This window comes from Vidua macroura, chromosome 5, assembly GCF_024509145.1.
Source record: "Vidua macroura isolate BioBank_ID:100142 chromosome 5, ASM2450914v1, whole genome shotgun sequence".
Lineage (NCBI taxonomy): Eukaryota > Metazoa > Chordata > Aves > Passeriformes > Viduidae > Vidua > Vidua macroura.
Window position 1 is genome coordinate 31,674,091 of NC_071575.1, and position 26,572 is coordinate 31,700,662.

The 26,572-nt window shown below is 41.0% G+C and overlaps 2 protein-coding genes across 5 annotated transcripts in view; both read left to right on the plus strand.

Annotated features, from left to right (window-relative positions):
• Window positions 1–3,511, plus strand: part of PARVB (parvin beta) — a 51,330-nt gene extending 47,819 nt beyond the window's left edge. For all 4 annotated transcript variants that reach the window (XM_053977357.1, XM_053977359.1, XM_053977360.1 and 1 more), the window contains exon 13: window positions 450–3,511. In XM_053977357.1, coding sequence (XP_053833332.1) covers window positions 450–526 — 77 coding nt within the window. In that variant the 3' untranslated portion in view covers window positions 527–3,511. The remainder of the gene's footprint in view (window positions 1–449) is intronic.
• A 1,188-nt stretch (window positions 3,512–4,699) lies between these two features.
• Window positions 4,700–25,499, plus strand: PARVG (parvin gamma). The gene is made up of 13 exons (XM_053977362.1): window positions 4,700–4,874; window positions 9,754–9,855; window positions 10,352–10,416; window positions 13,227–13,329; window positions 14,290–14,430; window positions 14,825–14,940; window positions 15,760–15,815; window positions 16,696–16,718; window positions 18,673–18,731; window positions 18,837–18,905; window positions 19,725–19,826; window positions 23,317–23,389; window positions 25,333–25,499. Exons 2-13 carry the CDS (start codon window positions 9,777–9,779, stop codon window positions 25,410–25,412), a joined length of 966 nt encoding a protein of 321 aa, XP_053833337.1. The 5' UTR covers window positions 4,700–4,874; window positions 9,754–9,776; the 3' UTR covers window positions 25,413–25,499.
• Window positions 25,500–26,572: the final 1,073 nt, after the last annotated feature.

Sequence of the window (26,572 nt, forward strand, 5' to 3'; positions counted from 1 at the left end):
AAAAGCTTGGAGTCTGTTAAGGATTCAGGCTTTATTAATTCATGGATCATATCATTGCAGAGCTGTGGATGTGGTTCAGTACCTCAGGATGTGTGTGACTGCTTGTTCACTGCTTCTGTGACCGGGGAAGTCATCAGGAGTGTTTCCCAAAGCCTTTATCCCCGGTCTCTGTCAGAAGCAGACTTTTTCAGTTGCCAATTTTAGCTGGGGAAGGGAATGACTTTCTGTTTCCCAGAGAGAAGTTAGCTGTGACTGTATGATTGTAAAGCTGTTTTGAAGCACATCGTGTGGGACATTTAAAAGGCTTGGGGAGATCAGAACTCTGTGGAATTTTTTTTTTTTTTAAATTCACAATTCCATCAGCTCAGAGATGTGGGGACTTCTGTTCCTGCCAGGATAAAAGAGGGAAAACACAATTCAAATCAAGGATTTCTCCTTTTCTTCCACAGATGTTGTCAACTTGGACCTGAAGTCTACGCTCAGGGTTCTGTACAACCTTTTCACAAAGTACAAGAACATTGAGTGATCCTGGAAGCTACTGAGGTCTCTTCATCCTTCAACCTCCCCAGTCAGAAGTTACAATAAATATGCCCTTTGCATGCTCCCATTGTGCCTTATGCTATGTGCTTCATGCATTCTTCCTACAGCTGATGTGTTCTCTCTGTAGCTGTTTGTACGACAATCCCACTAAAAATGATGTGTGTGTATTTTAGGTCACTTGAAAATATGTAGGTATTTCACACTTTTGCCAAAAGGATCTGTTGTTTGCTATAATCCACAAATGTTCTTTTGAGAAAAGAAATATACCACTAACTACTTTAAAAAGCAGGGAAAACATGAGGCTTTCCTCATGGCTCGAGATTATTTGCTTCTGCAGGAGACTTTCTTTTGCATACTCTTTGGTTGCAACTGGCATTTGATGATTTTCCAGGCTTAGAGTGTTAACAATAGAAAATCACCACTGGAATTTATTTAGAAGCTGAGCCTTTTCTATTAAATAAGGGTTTGTGTATTCTGTTGGGTGGGTTGGGCTGAGGGGAATTACAGGCACTGTCTGAAGCTAATGGCAAAAGCTTCATTTTTTGTGTTCACCTCTTTCTACTCAATGTTACTTCCATTCAGTGTTTACACAGAATAAGTCTTGCAACGGGATGACCAGCTAATCTTTTGATGTCTAGTTTTTATTTAATCTCTTTTCTAGGAGGAATTTGGTTGCTAGGGCCACTGTCACTCATTAGGCAGCTTCAGTCAGGTTGGTCCAGAGCTGGTCACACAGGCACAGGCTGGATTTTCCCAGTGCATTTTCCCCTGTCCTTCCTGAAACTAACAGAGGGAATGTGCTGGAACAGGAGCCATCTGAGTGGATTTTTGAGGAGAGCTTTGTGGAGGAAATGGGATTGGCATTTCCAGAGTAAATGATATGTGGAATATGTGTTCAATATCACCCTTTGAGCACATAGAGGGGAGATTTGATTGCTGCTTTTATGTATCACAGGAGCAACTTTTGTTTTATGGGCAGCCATTCTTTTGGCTGAAACACTAGGCAGTGTGCCCTGAAGGAGAGCAGGTAGAATTGCTCTGCTCCATGGGCTTACTTGTGTCCTGTTGGAAGTCAGCATCTTCTTTCCCTAAAAATCAATTTTTTTACACCAAACATTATTTGCCTTTGAGCTCAGATTCAAGAGGAAACATGCTATTTGAATGGTATAATTTTACAATTGGGATTTTCTCCTTCCTTTCTCAAACAGTTTTTCATCTCAGAGGGAAAGAAATTAGCTTCTGCTTCTTTGCTTTGTATTTTTGGGTTCTGAGTTCTAGTATTTGGATTACTTGGATTACCTCCCCTCACACCTCTAAAAAATAGAAATTTTGAAAAAGAAGGAAGTTGCCCTTTCTTTGCATGAAAAATTCAGATCTCCTCTGCTCTGCAAGGCTCTCTGGGGAATCTTTGCATGCCTGTACTTTAGGAAGGAGCTGACCTCTCACTGTTTATATTGGGCCTGGAACAAGGATGTGCAGTTCAGACAGGGCCATTAAATTCCACCACAGCACCAACAGAGGAGACTTGCACAGCTGCTGAGGCCTGGTGGGCAGCTCTCCTGGCAGGTGAAGGAAATTGGTCTAACTTTTGTGCTGAGAAATAAAGGTATTATGAGGCTGGAAGATCACTGAGCTGAAAGGTCTCTCAAACTTTTAGTTTAATGCAGAGTTATTTGCAGGAAGCAAGTCTGTTAGAGTTTTTATTCCATGCCCCTTTCTTCAGGTGATGTGGAGGTGCCAGCTGTGTTTATATTCTCTGAGCTGCTGAGAAAGACCTCCAGAGAGTATAGTTTTTGGAATTGCAATCAGTATTAATATGAAAAGCAAACAGAAGATAAAAAGAAGAGATGGGTGGGGGTGATGTGGCTTTGGAAAGAGGAATGGCTGTTTCTGAGCTGGGATCATAGAGCTGGCATCTTCAGGGCACATAAGCAGAGGTGGGCAGGTTATGGCAGGTTATAAAAGAGTGTCTGTTTTGTTGAATTCTGTTTCTGGTCCCCTTGCTACAGCCATGGGTCTCCTTTAGCATTCCTTCAGTTGATGTCCCTGTCAGCCAGGACTGCCGCCTGGATCAGATGTCACAGCCTGTTCTGTTGTGGTCCTGTTTCTTGGTAGATGATGCACAGGGAAAATACGTTTTTCATTCCTTGGCTCCTGGCTGTCTGGCCAGCTCACTGTTCTGTAAATACTGTATTTATTGTTAACCAGATCTGTGAGCAGGGCAGATTGAACTGAAGTGTGGCTTCATCCCAGTCAGCCCAGAGTCCAGGAGGAGCCATTAAGTAAATCTTCTCTGAAAGCCTGCCTTTGTCATGCCTTTCTGTGACACATGCACCGTAATTCTTTGCTTCTCAGAAAGTTGAGTCAGTGTTAAAAATGTTATTAATGATATCTTTGTGTTACTGGGGTTCTACATATGGGTACCAGTCTGAATCCTGTTGAGTTCATCTGGAATGCTCTGCAGCATTAAAGCGCCCACGTTTGTAAGTACTTAATGAATGTATATATTTTCCAGTCCATACAACTTGACTTTTAGGTGCATTTACTTGACACACTCAGTTACAGTGAGCTGTATTACCACTGAAAAAGCTCAGCTAGTCCTCAGCTGCATTCTGTTTTTCAAGATGAAAAACTGACAGTGGCAGATTTTTTTTAAAATCAATTTAAACCTTATAGGATTTCTTACTCCTCTTCCCCACACCCAATGCTTCCAGTATTAATGTGTTTTTTAAGAGTCTTTTCTACTGTTTTTTTAACAGTGTTTACTCTGGATTTCTAACTACTAAAAACCAGCCTTTCAGGTAAAAATCTGGACTTGGCATATGTTGGAGACATCCATCTTAGTGATAAGAGTTGTGTACTGTAAGCAAGTTACAATGCAATGCTATGTTTGCTAAAATTCACAGCAGGAGCGTTTATGCATGGTTTTGGACAGTTGTACTATTTATTCAAATAAACAAATAATAATCACTATATTTTCTATTTTTTTTTCTCAATGGAAAAACCTGTGGGAAGAACTGTGGGAAGAATGGTGAGCTTCCCTTTGCTCTGGTGTGCAGAGAGTGTAGAGTGGCTCACCAATACAGCAGGGCCATGTGGAGAAGCAGGAAAATGCATTATCAGAACTTGTTATTGCTGTTGAATCCTTGAATTGTTCTTCAGTGGCTATTTTCATTTGGGGGCCAGGTGTTTGTGGTGGGGCTGTGTGCATGAGATGTGCTTTGAGAACTTACAGGAACACCCACCGTGGGTCAGTCCCTTGGAGCTGGTCTAGGGACTTCTTTGCCCTATTTTCTTGTGATGTCTCCTCAGATTCTGGTTGCAAAACAAAATTTCCTTGTTAGAGGCTCTCTTCTTGAGAGTAAGACTCAACAGAATTTCAAGAATGTTAAAAGAATTTGCTTATTTCTCTAAAATCTAAGAGAATGTGTACGAAAATTCTAGGAACTATATAACCGTGTATTAACAGTCTGCAAAGCTAAAATTACATGAAAAATGTATAAAAAGGAAAAATCTTCAGGCATCATAGGCATGAAATCAATTGCAACTCATACAGGATTGACTACTGCTGTTCTACAGGAGTCTGGATACTCCATGCACTGGTCATTGCATCAGGTTTTGGAGGAAAATAGGTGTGTTAATAAATGCAACTCACACCAGGGAAGGTGGTTTCTGTAGGGAGCTCTTCCTCTTTAATCAGTGATGTGAAAGGGGAGGAAGAGAAGCAGCACTGCCTGCTGGAGATAACTCTTGTCTCACATCAGGGTTTTGGGCCCTGGTGTGGCTAACTTCCTCTCTAAGGACAAAGGAATTAATTTTCTAGGTTTCTCCTTCTGTCAGGTAGGTAGAGTGGTCCTGATCTGCTTTATAAAATACTTGAAGGAGCATGCGGAAAAAATGTATTGGAACATGATCTTGTCTGCTCTTGGCTAGTTTTTTATTACATACAAAGCAAAAGTACTCTGTGAGTCAGCCCAGAGGCAGAGTAGCCCACTCACGCTGGGCAGTGCCATCCAAGAAAGATCATACCTTTTTAATATTTTCTGGTGCTTCAGGAGTTGCAGGGCTGCATGTTTCCTGCACTTGTGTTCCTGTTTATCTCAGTTTCTTCAGCAGGGACCAGCACACAGACAATTCAGTTCCGGATGGGACCATGGTTTCATTTTTAAGAGCGGAGCACTGCGGCACGACTTCCCCTTTGCTTTGTGTGCTTTGTGCTGCCCTGCATGGGAGATCTGAGAGCCTGGGCTCAGCCCTCTCCCCCAGAAATTGCATCCTGACTGCTGGGACAAGGTCTTGGAAGAGCTTCTGGAGAGTTACTGAAGGAGAGAATAGTAAGTTTGGAAAATGGGACTCCTTTGGGCGCTTTTTATCATAATTAGTGTTCTTAACTGGAAGATTTTCTGGGTCTGTGTGGATTGTTCTTGCTAAGATAACATCTCTTCTGATGCTTATGAGCAAAGATGGTTCCTGAAAAGTGGCACTACACAGGGAAGTGAAAATAAGTTTTAAACTGGGTGCAAAATGTGCATTCTTTTTTTTTTTTCCCTATTTTCTAATTCTAGTTTCCCAAAGGTGGAGATAATAGTATTAACATTCCTACTTGTTTTTTTTCTCCTACTTTGTGTGATCTACTTAGGAAATGTGTTTGAGCTAGGCAGAGTAGGGCTTTTGTCTTTTTAAACAGGAAATAAAACAGGTGAAACATTTTGGTAGCATTGGAAAGTGCCTTGTGAATATTCTACAGCTGATTTGTAAGTCAGAGACCCCATTAGTGTTTTGTGTGGTACCTTGGGGATATCTGGGAGCCAGATTCTGTGAAGACTCATGGAGGAAAAGTGACCCTGAGAATTAGTTGTTTATCAGTAGTTGTGACATTGCAAGTTTGTGCGGTAGCCTAGCTCCTGATTTAAGAACTTTCTTGGCAGCCACTGCAGGTGGCACACAAGAAATCAAACATCCCTTGGGTTTAAAGCAAAGCCTGTACATCCATGGCATTCTCAGAGAATGAACATTTCATTCAGAGAATGGCATTTTCTTTGAATAGCCCATAATTAAGAATCTATTTCGTTTAAAGATGCCATAATGAAATGCCTGTACAGTCAGTATTCAAGTTGTCTCTTACTGAGACTTATGTATTCCAAGTACTGATAAAAAAACTCATGCAGGAGAATAGGGGCTGGAAAACCAGGATGTCAGTCACAGCTCTGAGCAGCAAATTTAACTGATGGGTGCCAGGGGCTGCTTGCAGCAAATATGGAAATTTGTGTATGAGAACCAACTCTTCTGACCTTTCCTGTTTCTCATTAAAGAGCTCACCCATGGAGGTGTCCCAACCCTGGCATGTTCCATTTTGTGTTGTTTCTCCAGTATGTTATTCTCTGAAAGCCTGTTGCCTGGGACCAATATGCTGCACAGCCACATGAAGGACAGCTTGTGAATGCTAATTATGAGTAATAAGCAATGAGTCTATTAAATGCTGGAGAACTGTAGTTCTCAGGCTCTGAAATGTCTGTGGGAAATCAATACAGATAAATATGAGCTGAAATACAATAAATTATGGGCTCTCAATAGTGTGTTGCTATGTAGGAATAAGATCTTGGAGATCTAATAGATAATTCCCAATAAAGGGTCAGCAGTGATGAAAAAAGCAAACAGGACTTAGGAGGAGAGGAGCAGAGACCACTGTGAATGCTGCAGTGTACCTTTCTAAATCTGGGCAGGTCTGGTTCCAAGCACTTCCAAAAGGCTGTGATAGTGCTGAAAGAATCTCAGAAAACAGCACTGAGGATGAGCAGCTGGTTTTCCAGGGAAGAGTAACTGTAGGCTGTCTTTTCTCAGTTTTGGAAAGAGATGGACATGGAGGCTTTGGGGGTAGTAGGGCAGGATTGACATGGAGCATTAACACAGTGGTGTGAAAAATGTGGATCAGTTGCCCTTTGCCTGGTGCCTTCAGGGGAAGCTGGTGGGTCAGAGCAAGAAACAGGAAATGGAGCTTCAGGTGATGTAAACTGCACCTCCTCACTGCTGAGGGGTGAGAGAGACAGACACATGTTCAAGGGGTGAGCGGGGAGTTCATGGGGAGTAAATGAACTCCCCTGTGTTGACAGCTTCCAGTGACCAGGCCCCCAGCTTTGCTTTAGCAAGGCTGAACTGCAGACTGTTAAAGTGTTTTGGGGAAGTGTCTCTATATCCTTGCACTGCTTATAGATTTTGGGGTTCTGTTTTTTTTTTCCCTAAGGTACTGAAAGGGGAGGACTGGATACCAGGCAAGTTAATCTTACCCTGGGTAGCAATTTTAACTCTAACTGACATACAGGAGTGAGGCTCTAGAGGGTATTATGCTACCTTATTGCAAATTCTGAATTTCAAGCCTTTTCTTACAGGTTTCCAAATTTTAGAGTGGCTTCTGATGTTCAGGTTCCTTGACCAAAAAGAGCCCGGGGATGTGGCAGGCAGCACACACCACTTTGATAGCTGAAGGAAGTAAGAGATACACAAGTTGAATCTTGCAAAGCTGAGTGAGAGTAAGTTGTGTTTTACATAGACCATTTCTGTTATAAGCTGGACTTCCCCAAGGCATCACAGCTGTCAGAAACCTAAGTTAAAAGTAAGTCATCCTTTGGGTTGCTCCCTGTTAATTAACTTCTCTCAGTTAATTTCATCTGGGCAGTCTTATCTCACACAGTGCAGTTGTTCCTCAGGCACTACATCAGTCAATTTCTCCTATCTTTTTTTTATCAAGCACCTTTTTACAGATAGCATTCAGTTTTGCCACCGCCATAATGAAATGAATTCTCTTGTGACCTTTCTCCTAGTGCCTTGCTGGCAATTTTGTACCAATTTGTTTTACCAGATTGATGTGCAAAAGCATCCAATTGCTATTTTCTACCAGTATTCTCTCAGCTTTGGCAAAATCTGTGTTAAAATACATGTTCATAACACACTGACTGGAGCCTGTAAGAAATATGTGAAAGCCTTCAGAGCAGCACTGTGCTGTTTGGGGTATAAAGCTATCAAGCAGAGAAATGTCACTTTGGAGATCTTCTGTGCCACAGCATTTTCAGCAGGTGCCTTTCTGGGTGTTGGGAGCATCTCACGTGCAGCACCAGCCAGGACTGTCTCTGGTATCAGAATTGGAGGGAACTCCATTCCTAGAACTAGGATTAGCTGCTCATTGAAATGCTCTGGATTGTTTTTGAAAAGTGCCATTCCCACTCATTTCACAGGAAGCCTTAGGGCTCCCAATGTGGGCACCCTGGGTAAAGAGTGGGAGAACTCTCCTGAGGGAACCTCTAATATGGAGCATTTCATTTTCTGTAAAAAACAAAACAAAAAAAAAAAAACAAAAAAAAACAAAACAAAAAAAAAAAACAAAACAAAAAAAAAACCAAACAAAAAAATAAAATAAAATAAAAAAAAAAACAACAAAAAAAAAAACCAAAACCACAAAACCAGTCAGCATCCCCTCTTCTACAGTGGCCCAGCAGTAAAAGTCTTCCTGGTCATCACATCTGTTCTGCTCTGACTTCCAGAGATGGGATTGTTGGGAAGGATGAGTTCTCTTACTCATGCTAGAACCATAGTCTGCTCTAAGTGTCTGGAGCCCTCATCCTCCTATAATTTCTTCCACCTCTGCAGGCCACAGTACAGTTGCAGTTTGTAATTCTGATTTCTGGCACTTAAATCAATGTGCATTTAGTTTATGAAGAACCATTTTGCTTCTTGCATGTCTGGAACACTGGGCCCAGGGAGCGGTGGGGAATGGAGTCAAATCCAGATGGTGAACAGTCCCAAGGACTCAGGGCTCAGCACTGGGGCCAGTCCTGTTTCATGTCTTTATTGATGATCTGGACAAGGGGATCAAGGGCACACCCAGTCAGTTCATGGACAGCACCCAGCGGGTGGGAGTATGGATCTGCTGGAGGGCAGGAAGGCCCTGCAGAGGGATCTGGACGGGCTGGATCCATGGGCCCAGGCCAGTGCTCTGAGGGTCAACACAGCCAAGGGCCCAGTCCTGCCTTGGGTCACACCAACCCCCTGCAACTCCAGGCTGGGCAGAGGGGCTGGAAAGCTGGGAAAGGCCCTGGGGGTGCTGGGGACAGTGGCTGGACAGGAGCGAGGTGTGTCTAGGGGGGCAGGAGGCCAATGGCACCTGGGCTGTGGCAGCAGGACCAGGGCAGTGACTGTCCCCTGTGCTGGCACTGCTGGGGCCACACCTCAGATCCTGGGGCACTTCTGGGAACCTCAGGACAAGAAAGACATGGAGGGACTGGAGCTGGGGAAGGGGCTGGAGCACCAGGAGGGGCTGAGGGAGCTGGAGGGGGGCTCAGCCTGGAGAAAAAGAGGCTCATGGGGGACCTTGTGGCTCTGCACAACTCCCTGGCAGGAGGGTACCGCTGGGGGGGATTGAACTCTGCTCCCAGGGAACAGGGACAGGACAAGAGGAAATAGCCTCAAGCTGTGCCAGTGGAGGGTCAGGTTGGACATCAGGAGGAATTTTGTCATGGAATGGGTGCTCAGGCATTGGAAGGGGCTGCCCAGGGAAGTGTTGGAGTTACCATCCCTGGAGAGATACAAAAGCAATGCAGATGTGACACTTGGAAATATTAGTGGTGGGTGAGCAGTTGGGACTCAATGATCTCAGAGGTTTTTTGCAATCTAACTGACTCTATGACTCCATACTAAAATTTGTTAAAGAGACTATTCAGATGCCAATAGCTGTCCTTGTCGCCCCACATCTGTACCAGCTGGACCAATAAAGGAAGCTGCTTATATTTAATAACTTGTCTCAGTAATTTAACTACTGGGTTCTTGATTTAATACTCTTTAAGTATCGGTAATTTTTATATTTTCTGGCACATATACATTAATACCTAGGGACTGAAACCTTCTTTTTCACTTCAGTTGAAATAGGGTTTTATTTATCTAATGCAGGGAAAATAAAATTAAATGTAATTAAAGCAAGTTTTAGTTCAGATCTTCAGGTCATTTTTCCCTACATTTTGATGATTAACACAAAAAAAATTAAAATTGTTTTAAAGTTTTTTTTTATTTGTACACATTTAAATATATTTTCAGATTTTTTAAAAGCAGCTAGTGATGAAATAATAGCTGATAAACAAACCCCTTCAGTTTTTTGTTTTCTTAGCATTAATTTTGATCGTTACATGCCTTTACTCATGTTCCCTTCCCCCCAATGCTTTTTACCAGCTTACCAGGAGTGATTAAAGACAATGGATCCAGACTTTTTAAATGCATTTACACAGCCTTCTACACTTAATCGATTCCTAACTGAGGATGTCATCGCTAAAGGTATGTGCTTTATGAACCAGGACAGAAAAAAGGCCAAAGAACCACCTAAAGGATCAAACATAAAATGTGCTGTACAAATGAATTCTATATTTTTCAGCAGTGATCCCATGGCTGTATCAGAAATGAGTGTGTCCAATTTGGCTTCAGACTCTTTGGGGGCAGATCATGAAGAAGCAACACAAAGTCCAGCTGGTTCTTTAACTGAAATTTAAGTTTTACACATATGGACCTGACAAAGTGTGTTTTCCTCTTTCTAAAATTGTTCATCTAGATCTTACTCATTTGAAGTACACTGAAGCATAATTTCCAACAGCAGACTTAGTAGTCCGCTACACCAGTTTCTTGCTCATAAGGAATTAGTTAAAATGAAAAATAAATCTTTCTACATCGGGCAATTAGCCATATTGGGAATATCAAACTGATAGCAGAATTAGCTGCACACTAGCCTTAGTCATATCTGATAACTGTGATGGATCTTGTTTGCTTCCTACCACAGGCGAGAAGAGGAAACTCATAAAACCAATCTCAAGCAACAACCCCAAACTGGAAGAATTGAAACTGGTACCACTTTTTATTGCATAGTGTAACCCTCACCTTGAGCTGTGCTAAAGGAAACAAGGAACCTGGTTCTTTAACTTCTTTCAGCCCTATAAATTGCCCAGCTCTCTGACCCCAGTCCCCCACTCTCTACTGATGGGAATGAGCTCTTCTTTTGGTGTTTGGGCTCCAGACAAGTGAAGCCAAACAAGCTTTTGTTCCAGCACAGCATCAGGGAGGCTGGGGCCATCCAGGATCAAGATTCCAATGCAATGAGCACTGCTGGGTGTGGAGTGCAGATATAAACCTGAGTGGCTTCTGATGTGACCCCTCTCCTAACTTGGGCTGTGTGGGTGAGCCACATAAGAAGCACCCAGTTGCTCTTTCACTGTGATAGTAATGAAACAGCTACCAGAATCCAGCCAAAACCCCAGGCTGGGATCACAAGGAGACCCATGTCAGCATTTGCTGTGACTAAGGAGAGATATGGTGCAGGTTTGCTGCACTGATCCTGTGGTAGTTTTTTAAGGTATGCAACAGCCTTCACCAGCAGCTGGCTCAGCTGGCAAGGTTAGCAGAGAGCAGAGGGGGATGGGAAGAAGAGTGTGCAAGTCACCAAGAATTCAGGATGAAAGCTTTGTACTGTTGTATGGTACATTACCTTCTTGAGGTAACTGTGAAGGATGAGTCATGTTCCACAGGCAAGTACTTTATTTCCATCTAATTTTGAAAGTCTCCCCAGTGTGTGTTCAATCAGTGTTTCAATTTCTCTAATGGCACAGTTCACGTAATGAAGCTTCCTGGAAGAAAAGTTGCATGTGTCTCATGAGACCAGTACTCCTTGCATTATAGAGGTGCTAAAATTTTTATAAACATTATGAAAAGCAGCTTAAGATATGTGCTGTTGTTTGTATTTTGTAGCATTTATAAACATGTAGGTAGGTGTGTTTCTATATTAGGTATTCATACACATTTGATCAAAAAGATTTGATTTTGTGTCAGGTTTTCATGATGTTGCTATAGAAAAGGGAAAGTCTGAAAAGTAGTGCTGCAAAATGCAATTATGTTGTCTACAGAAAGACTGGATTTGTTATTTTGAGATTGCCAAAACTGAAGCATTTTACTCGGTTATGAAAATTTCTGTGGGCTTCAGTGCTTAATCCATTTCCTGTTAGAGATTCCTGAAATTATGTTAATCACTGTCTAATGTCTTTTCCTTGGGTGATGAGGAGATGGAAATTGTGTCCTGAGGGAGACAAAGTCCTCTGGGTTCCCATCAGTGCCCCTTGATTGCCTTAATCTAAAGATTTGATGGCTTCTCTAGAGAAACATTTGGGATGGAGACAGGGACAGGGAGGAATCTTCAAGGGAAGAACAAGGCAAGCAAAGAAGACTGGGGAGTCTTTCACTGCATTTTCATCTTGAGGTGGCTTTGGAGAACTGAGAAATACAAAATGGCTCCCTGTAGTTGCTATAAATTTCCACCTGCATGTAAAATAGGAGCTGGTTACATTCAGAAGCCAGCAGCAAACTTCTCAAAGTATTCCTTTTCTACTTTCCCTGTTTGCTCATTTTTAGACATGAGGCTCTGCTCTGCGGCTGAGTGGGGCCCCCACAACTGGACAGAAAGCAGAACTGTGTGAGCTGCAGGCTGTGGATGTGGCTGTGTTGAGCTGGGAGAGCACAGGAGGGATGCCATGGGTCTGTGCTCAGTAGTGCTTCCTGCTTTTCTGACTTCCCTCTGGCTGGACTCTTGTGTTTGGGGTTCTGCTCTGCACCCCTCGCACATCCAAAGTGTCACCAAGCATCAGCTGAAGAGCACAGCTTTCTTCTCTTTTTACTTCTTAGCTGAGGATGCATTTTACAGTTTGACACCTTCCCAGTTCAGGCTTTTTTATTTCTTGTGCAGTTTAAAGCTTCTCAGAGACTTTTCTTTTCAAACCCTTCTTACATTTTTTTTAATGTTGGCGAGCTTACAGGAATCTGGTATGAATTTTCTCCTCTGTTTACAGCAAGTGAGAAGGAGCCACTCCAGACACTCACTCCTAACAATCACAGCAATAAAAGCAATACTCTTCCCTCTTACAAGAGGGATGTTCATGTTGGCAGCCAGCTGGAGCCACTGCTTTTCTGTTCTGCTTCACCAGGTCATCTTCCCTTTCCCTCAACACATGTGGATAAAACACATGCTTGGAGAAGCACTGAGGAACTGCTTTGTTCTCCCATCTAGGAGCAAATGTGGTTCCTCTCCTTCTGTAGCCAGACCTTGGCTTCCTGAGCAGCTTCCCCTTTGCAAAGGCAGGAAGGATATTAGAAGGCCAGTAGGAGGACTGCCACGTAAGAAAGTTCCAAGGAGGTATTTGGGGATTGAGTGGTACAATATTGCAGAAAGAAAAACAAAACAAAACCAGGAGATGAGAGGGAGGAGTGCTAGTAGTGTGGATGAGTACAAGAAACTACACACAGAATGAGCCAAGCCTTTTTTCTTACAAACTTCTGCCTGGCAGTTGAATTTGTGTGAATTCTGTGATGTGGGATGAAGGCAGGGGATGGGAACTGTACTGTGCAGGCTTTTCCCTGGTGGAAGTGGGAAGAGGGTCTCTTTTCCCAGCTGTATAACATAATTCCTTGGAATATAAGTAGCAAGATGTCTGTCTCACTTGAAAATTAGGGAAAACTAACCCTTTAAAAAATAACCAAAAAACACAAAGTGGATATTGAAAGCAAATCAAGATCTGAGATAAGGGGCTGAAGAGAGAGGCGAAACAGAATATAGCCCTGAGTGCTGTGCTGTGTGAACAACAGGATTATAATTGCTTTGTTTCCCCCTGCAGTTCTTGACTGAGTGGATCAACAGAACTCTGAGAGAGGAACATATAGTAGTTAAAAGTCTGGAGGAAGACCTGTATGATGGGCTGGTACTTCATCATCTCCTGGGTGAGCTGCTCCTTTGAATTTAGTTATTGCAGACATCTCATGGAGGAACTTTCCAATCAGAGAATAAACCTCAGGAATCATGGTCGCAGGGACCTGTCATCACTTCCCACTACACTGGGGGCCAGCTGTGATAATCACAATTCTGAACAAATTCCCACTATTGTTTCACATGATTATTTTACTTCTAAGAAATTCTTAATACCTGCAATTGACATAATGAAAAGGTTTATGAAGTATGAAATTCAGTGCTTCTGAAATGAAGGAGAGTTTCATAAACCAGGAGCACAAAGGTGGCTCGTGGTGCTACCAGAAACGTTGGATGGAATCAGCACTGTCTGTGCTGAATACTCCATATGTTTTCCTGCCTTTAAAAAAAAAAGAAAGAAAAAAAAAAAGAAAAAAAAAATTAAAAGCTCTACATCCAAAGAACTGTTCTGGTTTGGAACTGGTAAAAATCTAAGAGGATTTTGGCACTATGTGGTGCTTGTATAAAGATGTGACCTCCTGGAGCAGCCTGTTATCTATTTCTCCATCTCTCCTGTCCCTACTACATTTTTCTTTCCCTTTTCACTCTCTTTGGAGACGTCTTTTAAATCTATCTCCTTTCCACCTAGGCTGAGAGCAGCAGCATGAGCAGGACTGGCTGATTTTCATAGTTTACTTGCCTGAACAATGAGCTCAGATTTCTTCTATATATGAGTTGATATCAACTTTGTACATTATCTACAGGAAAGATTCACTCTTTGGATTTCTGTAGAAGAAATAGAAAGAGCTAGGGCTGAGGGATGATGCTACAAGGAGTGACCTGAGTCCTCTCCCTTTTGCAGAGCTCTAAAATGATATTGAACATTTAAAACAGGACTTTGTGTGCTTTGCTGTCATTTTATGTTTCTAATTGTTTTTTTTTTCCCTACAATGATGTTAAAATACATCCTTCTTCCTATGAACCCTCTGTAAAAGAAAACTTAGGATCTCTCAAGCTGGATGTTGAGAAGATTGCACTGACAGAAAAAAAACAGCGACAGAAACTCTCTGTGATTCTGGAAGTTGTGGCCAAGGGTTTGCAACTGGAAGAAAGTCAGCTGAAATGGAGTGTGGAATGTAGGTGCAGAAGTGAAATTGAATAAAATTTTCCATCACAGGCTTCCTGTGCTATAAGGCTGCTGTGAGGCAGTGTGCTGCCAGAACAGTAATTAAATTAAAACCTGTTTTCAACTACTAGTTGAATCAAAAGTGAGACAGAAATATCTGGGCCTGCCTCCTCTAAGTGTGTGGCTTGTAGATCACTTAAGAGCCCTCAGCATCCCTGTATGTCTCACTTTTAAGCTGTGCTATTGCTAAATTTTGATATTATACAAATCCCAATCTGGTGTCCCACCTGTGTTATGGCCCTCCATGATTTTGAGGTTCTCTGCACAGGGAGAATTCATGATGTTGGAGGGAAGTTCACATTTTTTGCACACTGCGCATTGTTTTCTTCCTTTACACTCAACAGCTATCTTGGCAAAGGACTTATTGAGCACACTGCATCTTCTGGTTGCAATAGCAAAGCACTTTGAACCCACCCTGGCTCTGCCTCCAAATGTTCAAGTGGAGACAATCACCATCGAGGTATTTGTAGTTTCAGCATTTGTTACAGTAGATCCTAGAGTCCTTTCACAAGGCTAACTTGCTTAGAATTAGGAGCAATGTGTGTGCAGCTGTGAAAGAGATACTCATATTTCCTGTGAACCACACCTTTCAGTTTCTGAGTTTGTTGGGTTAGATTGAGCATTCAGTTTGCATACTCTGTCTTTAACAGGGGAAAAGCACTATGCTGTTTATCTTCCTCAGCCAAACAAGGGAGTGGTCCAAACTGAAAGCAGATATTGATCTCTGTAAAGAAGAAAATGAAGAAATTCTGCTGTTACTGTCTCTAAATATTTTAAAATAGAAGATTGTATTCATAAATCATGAAGGTTTTTAATGCTGAATATTTCTTTTTTTAGGTGACGGGAGTTTTTACTCCCTTTCCATTGGGGTCACATTTTGGTATTTTTCTCTACAAGCAGATATCTACATGCTTTCTTCCTCTATTTTGTTTCTTAAGGTCAATTCTGAGACTGTAGGAGAATATTGAATATCCTAAAATTTGGGATAAAATTGCAAAAATTAGCACCAGCAGTGTATGTAAACACAGAATGTTTTCACTGCCTGAAAGGGAAGGTCAGCAAACACCAAGGACTTCCTCTGATGGGGGAGTAAGAGATTTCCTCTTGGAGACTGAAGAGAGCAGAAGGAAGCAGAAATCTCTCAAAGTACCTGTACTAATTGTACTGGAGTTATTGAATAAATGCCCTGTGATAATTATTTAAGGTAGCAAACAGGTCATGAAAGCTTGTTTATGGAATATTTTTTTTGTGTGACAATTGTTTATTGTCCTTTCAACAGACCACCTCCAGAGGATTAAAGACATCAATTGCGGTGGAATATATCACAGAAAACAAGTAAGAGGGGATATATCTGGTTTTTACACTGTCAATCAGAAAAGGAACGTTGTGGGTGTGTGCCCCTTACAAAAAGTAGCTGGGATCATGATGATGAAAAAGGTCTAAGTCCAGGCATGCATATGCATGTGAGTTGTTTCTCTGATTTCTTCCCTTTTTTTTTTTTTTTATTCCCCTCTTCCTCTTTGGCTTTATGGTGCAATACCTTTATTTATTCTATATATAAAACAATATGCATGATTATTTCTTAAGCTTAGCATTTCTTATTGCCATGGAATTTCATAGCAAATATAGTAACAAAATTCCAGTACTGTAAATTTACCTGTGCCAGACTAAACTGGAAATTTTCTAAAGCCACAATGGTTTAAATCTACTTTAAATTTGCTGCTGTTTTGTTTTAAAATAAAGAGAAAGGAGGCAGTTCTTTTCTTATTTTACTGTGAAAGGAATGTTTTAGCTTGCTGAGTGTGTGAGGTACTGTCATTAAAGGAGTTTAATTGGATACAATTTATATACCAAAAAAATATGCACACCATTCTAAGAACTAGAAACAGATTTTCCTACTATCATTTTTTATATGCCAAAACATCTTCAAGCTCTAATATCATGAGCAGCTTATTGGAAGAGGATATTGAGGATTGTGCTTGTAAAAGAAATGGTCATTGGTGTGTGGGCCAGTTAAAATCTCATATGCTTCCAAGACCCTACACAGATATACAATCTACTTAAAAATGTCTGTTGGAAAGTCACTCTGACATAAAGGTAATGCCACTTTGAATTCTATCTCCTGCTTTACAGGATAGCAGATAAGCAAAGCTTATGAATAAGATCAGCTCTGCTGAATCATTTTTCTAATTCTTGCTTCTTATTGCACTTCCAGAGAGAATATAGAAGCACAGTCAAGTAAGTGCTGGCATTGCCAAGTTCAGTGTTTCATTATGTGCTTTTATACACCATGTCCTCATCCATTTTTACCCCATGGTAAAATCAGTACTCTCCCACTAAAGTTAATAGAGATTCATGGATTTTTTTCCTGATGTTTTTCTCCAAAAGTCTTCTGTTAATGCCTGATCATACCAACAGAATACAGCTTGGAAAATGGGTGGTCACTTTGCCTGTGGGCTACAGGCAACAGATGGGAGGGGAAACAGGGCATGAAGGTGGGTTGATGACCTAAAAAAGAAACCTGGCAGGGGACAAAATGCCAGCTTGGATTTGTGCACGGACCATGTTCACTGTTGGAACTATTTATAAAGGCTTCAGAACTGTGCTTCTCTTTGCTACTGGTTTTTGTACTCTCCTTCCCACAGTTTGCAAATGAGATTTTGAAATCCAGTGGTACTGGGTTGTGGATGGCAGCTCAGTCAAACAAAATCCCCAGAGCTTTTACCCTTAGGGCTTTTGAGGGCTGGGAAACACTTGAGGTGAAAAATGTCCCCGTGTGCAAAGCCTGCAGAAGGTCTGGGTTCAGTGTGAGCTGCTCTTCCCTGCTGCAAAGAAGCACACAGAGAACCAAGGCAACAGTTTGAATTCTCTGCTGTGTCCTTTATTTTGGCATTTCCATCCTTTGCAGAGGTGCAAACTATATAATTTAATATCTATTTATCACTAATTCCACTGAGTGCTCTATAGTGTGGGCTGAGATTGTGAAAAAAACTCCAACTCTCACCCTCTGCCCCAAACTAAAAAAAAAGAGAAAATAACATTAGAAAAAAAAAAAAGGATGAAAAAACCCCAACCCATAATTAGGTGTTTCTTGTAGTGGGCTGATTCTGCTGGGAAGAAAAATCTGCAATTCACTCTTCAAGATACTCTCTCTCTATTTTTGACACGGCTTTCTTAGCAAAGAGAGAAATCCCGAACCGTGGTTCCAGAAGAGGGCTCTCTCTGATTTGTTTGATGGATTCACCTATTACCTGACACTGCTCCCGCAGCAACCCTCAAACAGGCAGAGCAGAGAAACCCGAGGAATCCCTTTCACAAATGAGCCTTCTCTGTCACTGTCTTTTGGGAGGAATTTCCCTTAAGCAAAGCTGCCTTTGCTTTCCTGTGCTGTAGAAGCTGGTTCTCCATTTAACTGAGCTGCCAGAGTGCCTGTCGTTTCTTGGGTTGTTTCAAATATTTTGCTCATGCTTGAACCAGGGCTGGGTTGTGGCTGGGTGAGGAGATGGATCCTGCCTTTGCTGCATCTGGGTAGAAAAGGGAGGAGAGGGTGGGACTCATTTATTTTCTCTTTATTGCTAGAATGGATCTCATTTCCTTGGAAGTTTTAGACTCCTGCTAGTTCTTGAGCACAGTTCTGCTGGCACCAGCTCCTTGCCCACTTTAAACTGGGTGGCAGAACTGGCTAGTTTGGAGGTCTCTGAGTTTTCAGAGGAAGGGCAGCTTCTCCATATCTTGCTTGTGGTTTTTTGAAGGAAGGAGGCTGGGTTTTTTTCTCCAAATTTGGTGTAACTGACATTTCTGTTTGAGGAGAACAGTAAAACATACAGCACTTCTGCTCCCTGCATTTTATCCCAGAGGTTCAGGGTTAAAAAAACCTAAGTGGAAAGTGATAAACTGTGGTGATGTGAAACGTAGCGTGTTCAGACCGGTGGCAGCACAAACTGAGAACCTCTGCAGGTGAAAATTACAGAGCTGAATGAAGTAAATAATTTTCTCTGATGTGGTCAGGCTGAAGGGAAGCCTGTCATCCTGTTCTCTGATAAATATAGAAGCATCATCTTTCTCTGCCTCCCTGTTACTCTTTTCCTCCTTGGATTGTAAGTTGCAAATACCTTTCTCCTTCTGTAGCTACATTAAAGCTCTGATCTCTCAGTTATTAAAAATGAAACCAATTAATGTTGTTTTGATACAGAAGATGATGCCTTTGAATTATTTAGCTGTGCTCCAGATAAGCTAGATGCTGTAAAAAAGGTAATTTACTTTTTTAGTAGACATCAAAATCTGTTAGGCTGAGCTTAAATACTGAAAAAGTTATTTTTTCCTTTCCCCCTTTCTTCTCTTTCTTTTTTTCTTTAGGCACTTTTGCAATTTGTTGACCAGCATGTTGGAAAATTAGGATTAAATGTGAAAGACATCGAATCTCAGGTAGTGTACTTCAAGCTGCATGTTACCCATGTTTTGTCAGCCATTAGGGTATTTCTTCTCACCATTAGAAATTCTCCTTTTTATTACAGTAATTTGAAATTTGGCAACATAATGATTTCCAGGTTTAAGCTTTGGTCTCTGAAGTTTCTGAAGCAAATAATTAATGCAAAAAAACAGCCTTTGTATTGAATGCTGCCCTTGTAATGCTACAGGGAGTAATTTTCAGAGTCTGCCCAAGTCCTAAGGGTGCTTTCTTTGTCAGGATGGAAATAAAGGTGTCCTGAAGATTAAAATGAAAGCCAAGTTGTTTGCTGTATTTAGTGATTGTTGATGCTGCATTTGCTTTATGGTATGAAGGCCCTATTTTTATCACATTTCAAAGTCTCATCCTCTGAATGTAGAGCTTCTTTAGAGTATAAAATTGCAAGAGAACTTGGGCTGAGCACCCTGGTTCTGTTGAACAGGGTGCTCTTCTGGATTTTTCCAGTGGGCAACTGTAAGAAAAGAAGGTTTTCAAGTGTTTTGTCATACATAACTAGGCACAATTTTCTATTGTTTATAGTTATGCTCATCTGAAGTGTTTTCCTATTTGGAATAGTATGTTTAAATAGCTGTCCTTTTACAAGGTTGTATTTTCACAAATATGAATTTGGGAGCCTTATCTAACTAAATATGAAGTTCACTGTGGAAGAGGTTGAGGGAGCTGAGTCATTAGACTGTCTGCTTACTTGAGTAACATTTAAATTCTTTTATTGCTAGAATGGCATTTACTGGAATAGTTTACTAAAGCCAAATAATTTTCAGGTAATTCTTATCTAGTTTTCAGATGGAGTTATCTTACTTCTCCTAATTGGACAACTAGAGGGTTACTTTCTGAATTTAAGGAATTTCTTCCTGACTCCGGCCAGCACCATGGAGATGGTAAGTTGTTCTGTAATTATTTAGAGCTTGAGCCATCAAACTGTGTGTTCTGCCTCTTGCTTCCACTGCTGCTGCTGTGTGTGAAGTCCCATGCCCACAGTGTTTGCAGGAGAGGGGTTTGGGGCAGTTTGGCGCCAAGATAGGCGCTCAATGCTGTCAAAATACCTCAGAACAGGTCGGTGTCCTCTTCAAAATTAGCATCTCATGGGAGGCAAGCACATGTTACTTGCACTTGTTTGGCATGGCCATGCTTCTGCAGCCTTCTGATGAAATTCAGGGCTCTGTGTGCTGGGGAATGGGTGTGTTCTCTTCTACCAGTCTGTCCTGCAAACAGGATTTGAAGAGGTGACATGTCTTGCATAGCAGAACTGGATCCTTGTGAGTTTCTTTATGCTGCCCTAAAAATATACCTTAATCAAGACATGGCCAGAACATTTTGAAGGCCCTTTCTGTGTTTGGGTAGCTCTTGAGAGTTTACATCCTTTCCTCCCCCGAGGCTGGGGGCTTTAACATACTCAGCCAGACCTGCTTGGCACCTTTTTCCACATCTACCAGGCAGATTTCATCTGTGCTTTAAAAGTAAAAACTGTCACAGCCAGAAGGAAGTGTGTGCTGGGCTGCCTCCTCCACAGGTCTGGAATGTTGATATATTTTGAGATATTTGAGGTATTTTCAGATTGTCTCTGGTGTGGGTAGGCTTTTATTCATTTGGGTCTCTGAGTAGCTCTGAAAATCTTGAAACTGTAGCTATTTTTCCTGGTTTGTGCTCAAATCTCTGGAAGTGAAATGTGTCAGATCTTTTTTGCTTGAGAGCTGCCAGAGAAGAAAATTTCTTCTCTGGCATGGTTTGCATTACGGCTTCCCCATGCAGATGAAGCTTTAATCTTTTTCCCAGCCTTGGAAGAGTTAATGCCCCTGGGCAATATTTATTTGTAACAAAAGTTCTCAGAGGTCCTATATTAACAAATAAATATTCCCATGGAGCTTTTCATCAGAAAATTTAAAAGCACAATTGTTTCACACCTAGGTTCAAATGTGAAAATTTCATCGCTGTCAGTTGGTAACTGTTACAAGTATTAGGAAAAAAATATGGGTTTTTTTTAATCTAAGAACAGGGAAAATATATTTTGAATGGTCTAATCAGACATAATCAAAGCATTTCCTTAGAGTTGTTTTTCTTCCCTTTCTCTTCCACTCAGGTTTCAAAATTGTTTGGTCTGTTCACATTGAGTTGGACCGAAATTTTTAACATTTCTGTTAGCTTTATTCAGAGGAATAAATGGAATATTTTCTTATTTAAAATTTCATAAGCAACCATTTTATTTTTGGTTCAGCCCTATTCTAGCCTCACAGATATCTTTCTGGAAATGAGAAAGCCCTAAAATTCTGGTACAAATCAAAGCTCAGACTTCCTAGTTCTTACCCTGCCTGTCACTTGCATCATAGAAGAATAGAATGGGGTTGGGTACTGCTTCAGTACAATTCTTTACATAAAATGTACTACATTTATAAAATGTAGTCATTTCATTTTAGCAAAGTTGCTCCCAAGGACTGGACTTGCTGTTAAATACTTTGCCAAAGTGGTATTTCCTATTTATTTCTCCTCTGATGCTCATTACAAAATGAAAAGTGGGATGACAACTAAAAATATCGATCGACCATAGTTCAGCTGTCATTTGTACACAAAGTGTGTCTTTCAATTCCCCTGTGCTTTCTAACTCCCTGTCATTTTAGTCATTAATTGGTGCAGTAAAGTATAAAGACATAGCCTCTGCTGGGATTTAAAAGATCTCATTTGTTGTTGGAATAGTGCCAACCACACGCACTATTGGGATCAGTGTGGTGCATCCACCTTACAGTTCCTTCTAACCAAAACCATTTCATGACAGAAATTTAGGAGGTGATAAATTTTGAGGTGCAAAAAGATAACACTGCATGTGGGCAGGTTTGCTGCAGGGTTTTTTGGGGTGTTTATTGCCAAAAAAGGCGCTTACAAGTAACTGTAAAGAAGTGCAGCTCTGGGTGCTCATGAGTGTAGAAAGGTGTGTGTTTTCTGAGACAAAGAATACGATCACAAAATAGTTCAGGCTGAAACTAGGGGTGATATCTGTGCAGTCAGGAGATGAAGAAGATGATGATAGAGGGCTCGTGTGCTTGTCAAAACTGTGTGATTTTGGTTCTTTTGCCAAAACAGGCCCAGAGCTGAAACACCTCAGATGTCCTGGCTGCTGTCCAGTTATAAGTTCTAGAAAACTGTCCAGCTCTTTTGAGTCAGGAAGCACAGTTGGACAAAGCATCTTATTTTCAAGGCTTCCCTTTCTTGGGTAATTATTAGTATTTCTTCTGAAGATGCTTTTTGAAATGTGCACGTTGCCATTCCTTGAAAATCCCCTATGCATTAGAGAGGGAAATGTGCCCTTTTAGCCTGTGCTGGCAACTAAGGAAACATTTGATTTATTCATTCCGATCAGCAAATTGAGTAGAACTGCATGTTCTTAAGCTCTCCTGTCTGCTGACCATCAGAGGAAGGAAACAAACCTGAATCCAAACAAGCAGACTCAGTTACCTGTAAACCAGAGAACCAGGTGAAACATAAATCTGTTGCTTCACTTCAGAGCACAGGGGTTTTGCTTGGCTTATGCAGGAGGGACTCCTGTGCTTCTTGTCATAACATAACAGGGAACAGCAGCCTCCAAAAGGATAAATTGCCCAGTAGCTCAGGGAAGGCAGGAAGAGACAATCTGAAGTTCATTGAGGTCTTGTTACTCCTTTAGAGGAAGGGAATTTGCTAATTACCAGCCAAATAAACAACTACCCTTAAGCTGTTAGAAGGGGATATTACTTTTAAAAAATGGATTACAACTACTGCTTATGTGTGTGGTGCTGCTTTTATGTGGGGAAGGGAGATAAAAAGCAGTGAGGAAAAATGAGAAAAAAACCCTCAGTCTTCATTCATAGATGTGGGCTTAATTTCTGATGAGTGTTATTAAGGATATCATCACTACTATTAATGTGAATAGATATTTTAGAAGTACAGAAGAACCTTCTAGCTAACAAGCATACCTGATCTTTGCAATTCTGAAGGAAATATAGAAAACTTTCCCCTTCTCATTTGTTCCAAGTGTGGTAAGCATATGGGCATTGTTTAAAAATACCCAGAAATAAACTCCATGCATCCATTAGATCCAGTTAGGAATCTAGCCTGTTTTTCTCATTAACACAAGTCTTTCACATGCAAGGTCTATTTTTAAATAAATGGATTCTTCTGCCTACCTCATGGGATATGTTTTGCTGGAGATGGATTTTACATCTAATTTTATATGATAATTGGTAAAAATTCTGAAGAGCACTTCATCAAAACTAAGGAGAGGAATATAAGTACATATTTATGAATATTCCTTTGAATCATCTTCAGCTACTAGAGAAATACTTTTTAAAACCTTCTGTTGGTTAGAAAATATTGTCAGCTATACTAATATCTCTCTAACAGCTCCACAATGTTAACCTGGCACTGGAGTTGCTAGCAGATGGAGGCCTTCTGAATTTTCCTGTGAACTCTGAAGGTGAGTCATGACATGCAAACTTACCTGGAATAGAATTGCTAATATCCCAGCTTAGCAAAAGTTTGGGTAATTGCAGGAAGCAGGTTCTGGAAATGACACTGGGGCACATTTCATTATATGGCTGCCCTACAGCTCCTCATGCAGAATGAACTGTAGAGGTATAAGACCTTCTTTTTGAAAAATCATTCTTTCTATACTAAAAAAGTTGGATTGTTATAAGTTTAGTAACTTTACACTAAACTTAAACTGTTTAGTAATTCAGTATTTGTTAAAATTTAAACCAGTGACAGCTCCTAGGGAAATTACAGCAGCCAAGCTGGAGGTAAAGCTATTTTCTTGTCTCATAAAAACTTTCAGTGCATTAAAAGCAAGCTTGTTTCGGTGGGAAGATACCTTGAAGAATTTCTCTGGAAAATCAGAAACACTAATCACTCTATTCAAACTCAGAAGAGTGGTGGGTTAGTCTCCTGAATATGAAAGTTTTTAGTTGCTGTTATGCTTGGTTCAGACTTGGGAGCTGAATTTGGATCTCCTTCATTCAAGTGAATGCTTCCGTCACTGAATCAATGTACATGCATGCTCCTCTTTCTTTCTCCACCACAAAAACAAACAAGCTCCATTTGGATGAGTCCAGTTTTCCAATTAAAATTCTCGACAGAAAAATCTGGTGACAGCTCTTGATGGGAGAAGGGATGTTGTTAATTAATGGGTGGTGCTGTGGTTGCAGTCTGACCTCTTGCAGGGCACATAATCCTTGCATTCCTCTACAAGCTTGTGGCTGAAAAAGGAAGTCAAATCTTTATTAAAAATAAAAAGTATTATTCCAGTTCTAGCTCCCTCTTAGTTATTTGAGAGTGGGTGCATGTGTTGGGGACATAACACATGGTATCATGGAGAGGGAAAGAGAGGATTTAGGGCTTCTTTTGTTTTTCCTTTTGTTCTCTTTTCCCACTACTGCTTCGGTGATGTCAGCACTTTGCATGCTGGGCATTCATGAACTGTGGGCTTTTTGCTGTGCTGCTCAGAGCTAGGAGCCTGGAAAGCTAAAGAGCTTTTATTTATGTTAACATTAACAGAGTAGTAGGAGTGGGCTCAGGTCTCCAGGCTGAGATCCACCTTTTCTATGAAAAAAAAAAAAATCTGTGCTTTCCTTCCTCGCCTCTGGCTGCTCTGCACTGCCTCAAACACAGAGCTGATCAGTATAAGAAATAGTGGTGCCAACATCCTCAAGTCCTTTACCTTCACTGGGAAAATCCTCAGCTAGTGAGTGAATTTAATATTATTTATGAGTCTTTGCTAGAGAGACACTATTTAGACTCTTCAAGGATTTCATTTTACTAGTGTTTCTTTGTTAGTCTTTCTCCCAGTGATTTACAGCACCATAAGAAGAACAGAAACCCCTCTGAATCCATTACCCTCTTCCACTGCAATTTTAAAATAAAAGAGCAGTTTATCTAGCGAAGAAGAAAGAAGCTGAAAAATAAATTAAAACAAAAACAAAACAAAACCAAAAAAAACCCAACAAAAACCAGAGCTTCAAATGGCAGCAAAACATGATGGAAAGTGTCAACAAAAAAAGTGTACAACAAAAAAATAATGATTCCTGACATAGAATAATCATAAAAACCTTAAGATATAAAGCCCTATTAAATTATCTACTCTGCTCTTTGCTAGTAAATTTCTTACTCTGCATTAATTACCTTTATTTGTCTTCCAGCAACAGAGTGCAGCAGAAGTCCCTATTCTTCATGTTAATTTAACAAATTATTAGTTTCTACCTCTGTAGTTCCTATTTCACTTCCTCTTCCAATTCCATTGTCCAAGTTCACATTATAATTGGGGAAATGTGGGAGACTGTCTTTGGCAAGTGCAGACTCAGCCAGTTCCAGGGATTGCTAATACTTCCCATCTGGTTTTGTTGTCTCTGGTTTGTGTATCCACAGATATTGTGAATGGAGATACGAAGGCTATAGTGCGAGTTCTGTATTGCTTGTATTCCAAATACAGAACCAAAGAAGCATGAAGAGCAAGGCCAAGAGCTTGAGATGCCTTTTTTTTTGTTTTGTTTTGGGGTTTTTTTGGATTTGATTTTGTTTTGTTTTGTGTTTTGTTTTGGTTTTCTTTTTTTGTTTGGGTTTTTTTTTTTGTTTTGTTTTTTTTTTTGTTTTGTTTTTGTTTTTTTTTTGTTTTTGTTTGGTTTTTTTGGTTTTTTTTTTTTTTTTGTTTTTTTGTTTTTTGTTTTTTTGGTTTTTTTTTTGTTCCTAGCAGACCATGGTGTGGTTTTTGGATTCCCAGCTCTGTTTGCCACTGCTTCTGGGCGTTCACTGGTGTTTGACACTTGCTATGTTAACACTGTATAGCAAATATGTTGTTCATGCAAGGTTTCACATACATAGCCTGAGCAACTGTAAATGTGTGTTCACAGCTGGAGTAATTCTAGGGCTGCAGCTCTTGTTCCAGGTCCTGCCTTCTGTATTCTCTGAGCCTCCCCTCACTGCTGCAAAGAAATTAAATGTGTGTTTATTCTGGGCCCTGCATTCTTTGCTCCTGAAGGTGACTTTGAAAGTTGTTGCATCCTCCTCATTTTCCTGCTTCGGGAAGTCATTTGGGAAACTAGAGAGGAGAAAGACCCCCCAGAGTGGGAGGGCTGAGACACACTTGAAGTTCAAAACCTGCTTTAGAGAGGTGGCCAGTGCTGTCAGACAAGAGGATATTAATTGGATGCCAAATTAATAGGTAGCAAAAATGAAATGTGAACTTACCAAGTGTTTTATACATGTTTCAGTGCTCATTTGCTTGAATATGGAAAAGGCACTCAGCACAATATGCTGGTGTGAGACTGTGCAGGAACACGGGGTTCTCCTGCACAGCTGTAGAAGGATGCCCTTATTTCCTTGCTAAGCCAGTGCCCAACTATGTCCAGCTCCAATTGAAGCCCTGACACCAGCTCTGGCCAGCAGGGATGCCAATCCCTGTCCAGCATGTTGTGAGAGGGCGTCACACATCTGCACTTTGTCTGCAGTAAGAGGTGGGCTGCTGGCTGAGCTCTGCAGCTGGTGGAAGAGGCCACTATGGGTGGGAGCAGTGAATTCAGCTTCCCAGCACCTCTGACAGCTGAGTCATCTCAAATTCCTCAGGCTCTCCTAGGTGAATTTGTCCACCCTCCATTCCCAGCCTCCCAGC

What these genes read in the sequence shown, in the direction of transcription:
- PARVG (XM_053977362.1), top strand. Translation starts at nt 9,777, where the DNA reads ATGGATCCAGACTTTTTAAATGCATTTACACAGCCTTCTACACTTAAT. An exon ending in AACTGGAAGAATTGAAACTG is followed by an intron (nt 10,417 to 13,226) that starts GTACCACTTTTT and finishes TTCCCCCTGCAG; the next exon opens with TTCTTGACTGAGTGGATCAA. An exon ending in GAATATATCACAGAAAACAA is followed by an intron (nt 15,816 to 16,695) that starts GTAAGAGGGGAT and finishes TTGCACTTCCAG; the next exon opens with AGAGAATATAGAAGCACAGT.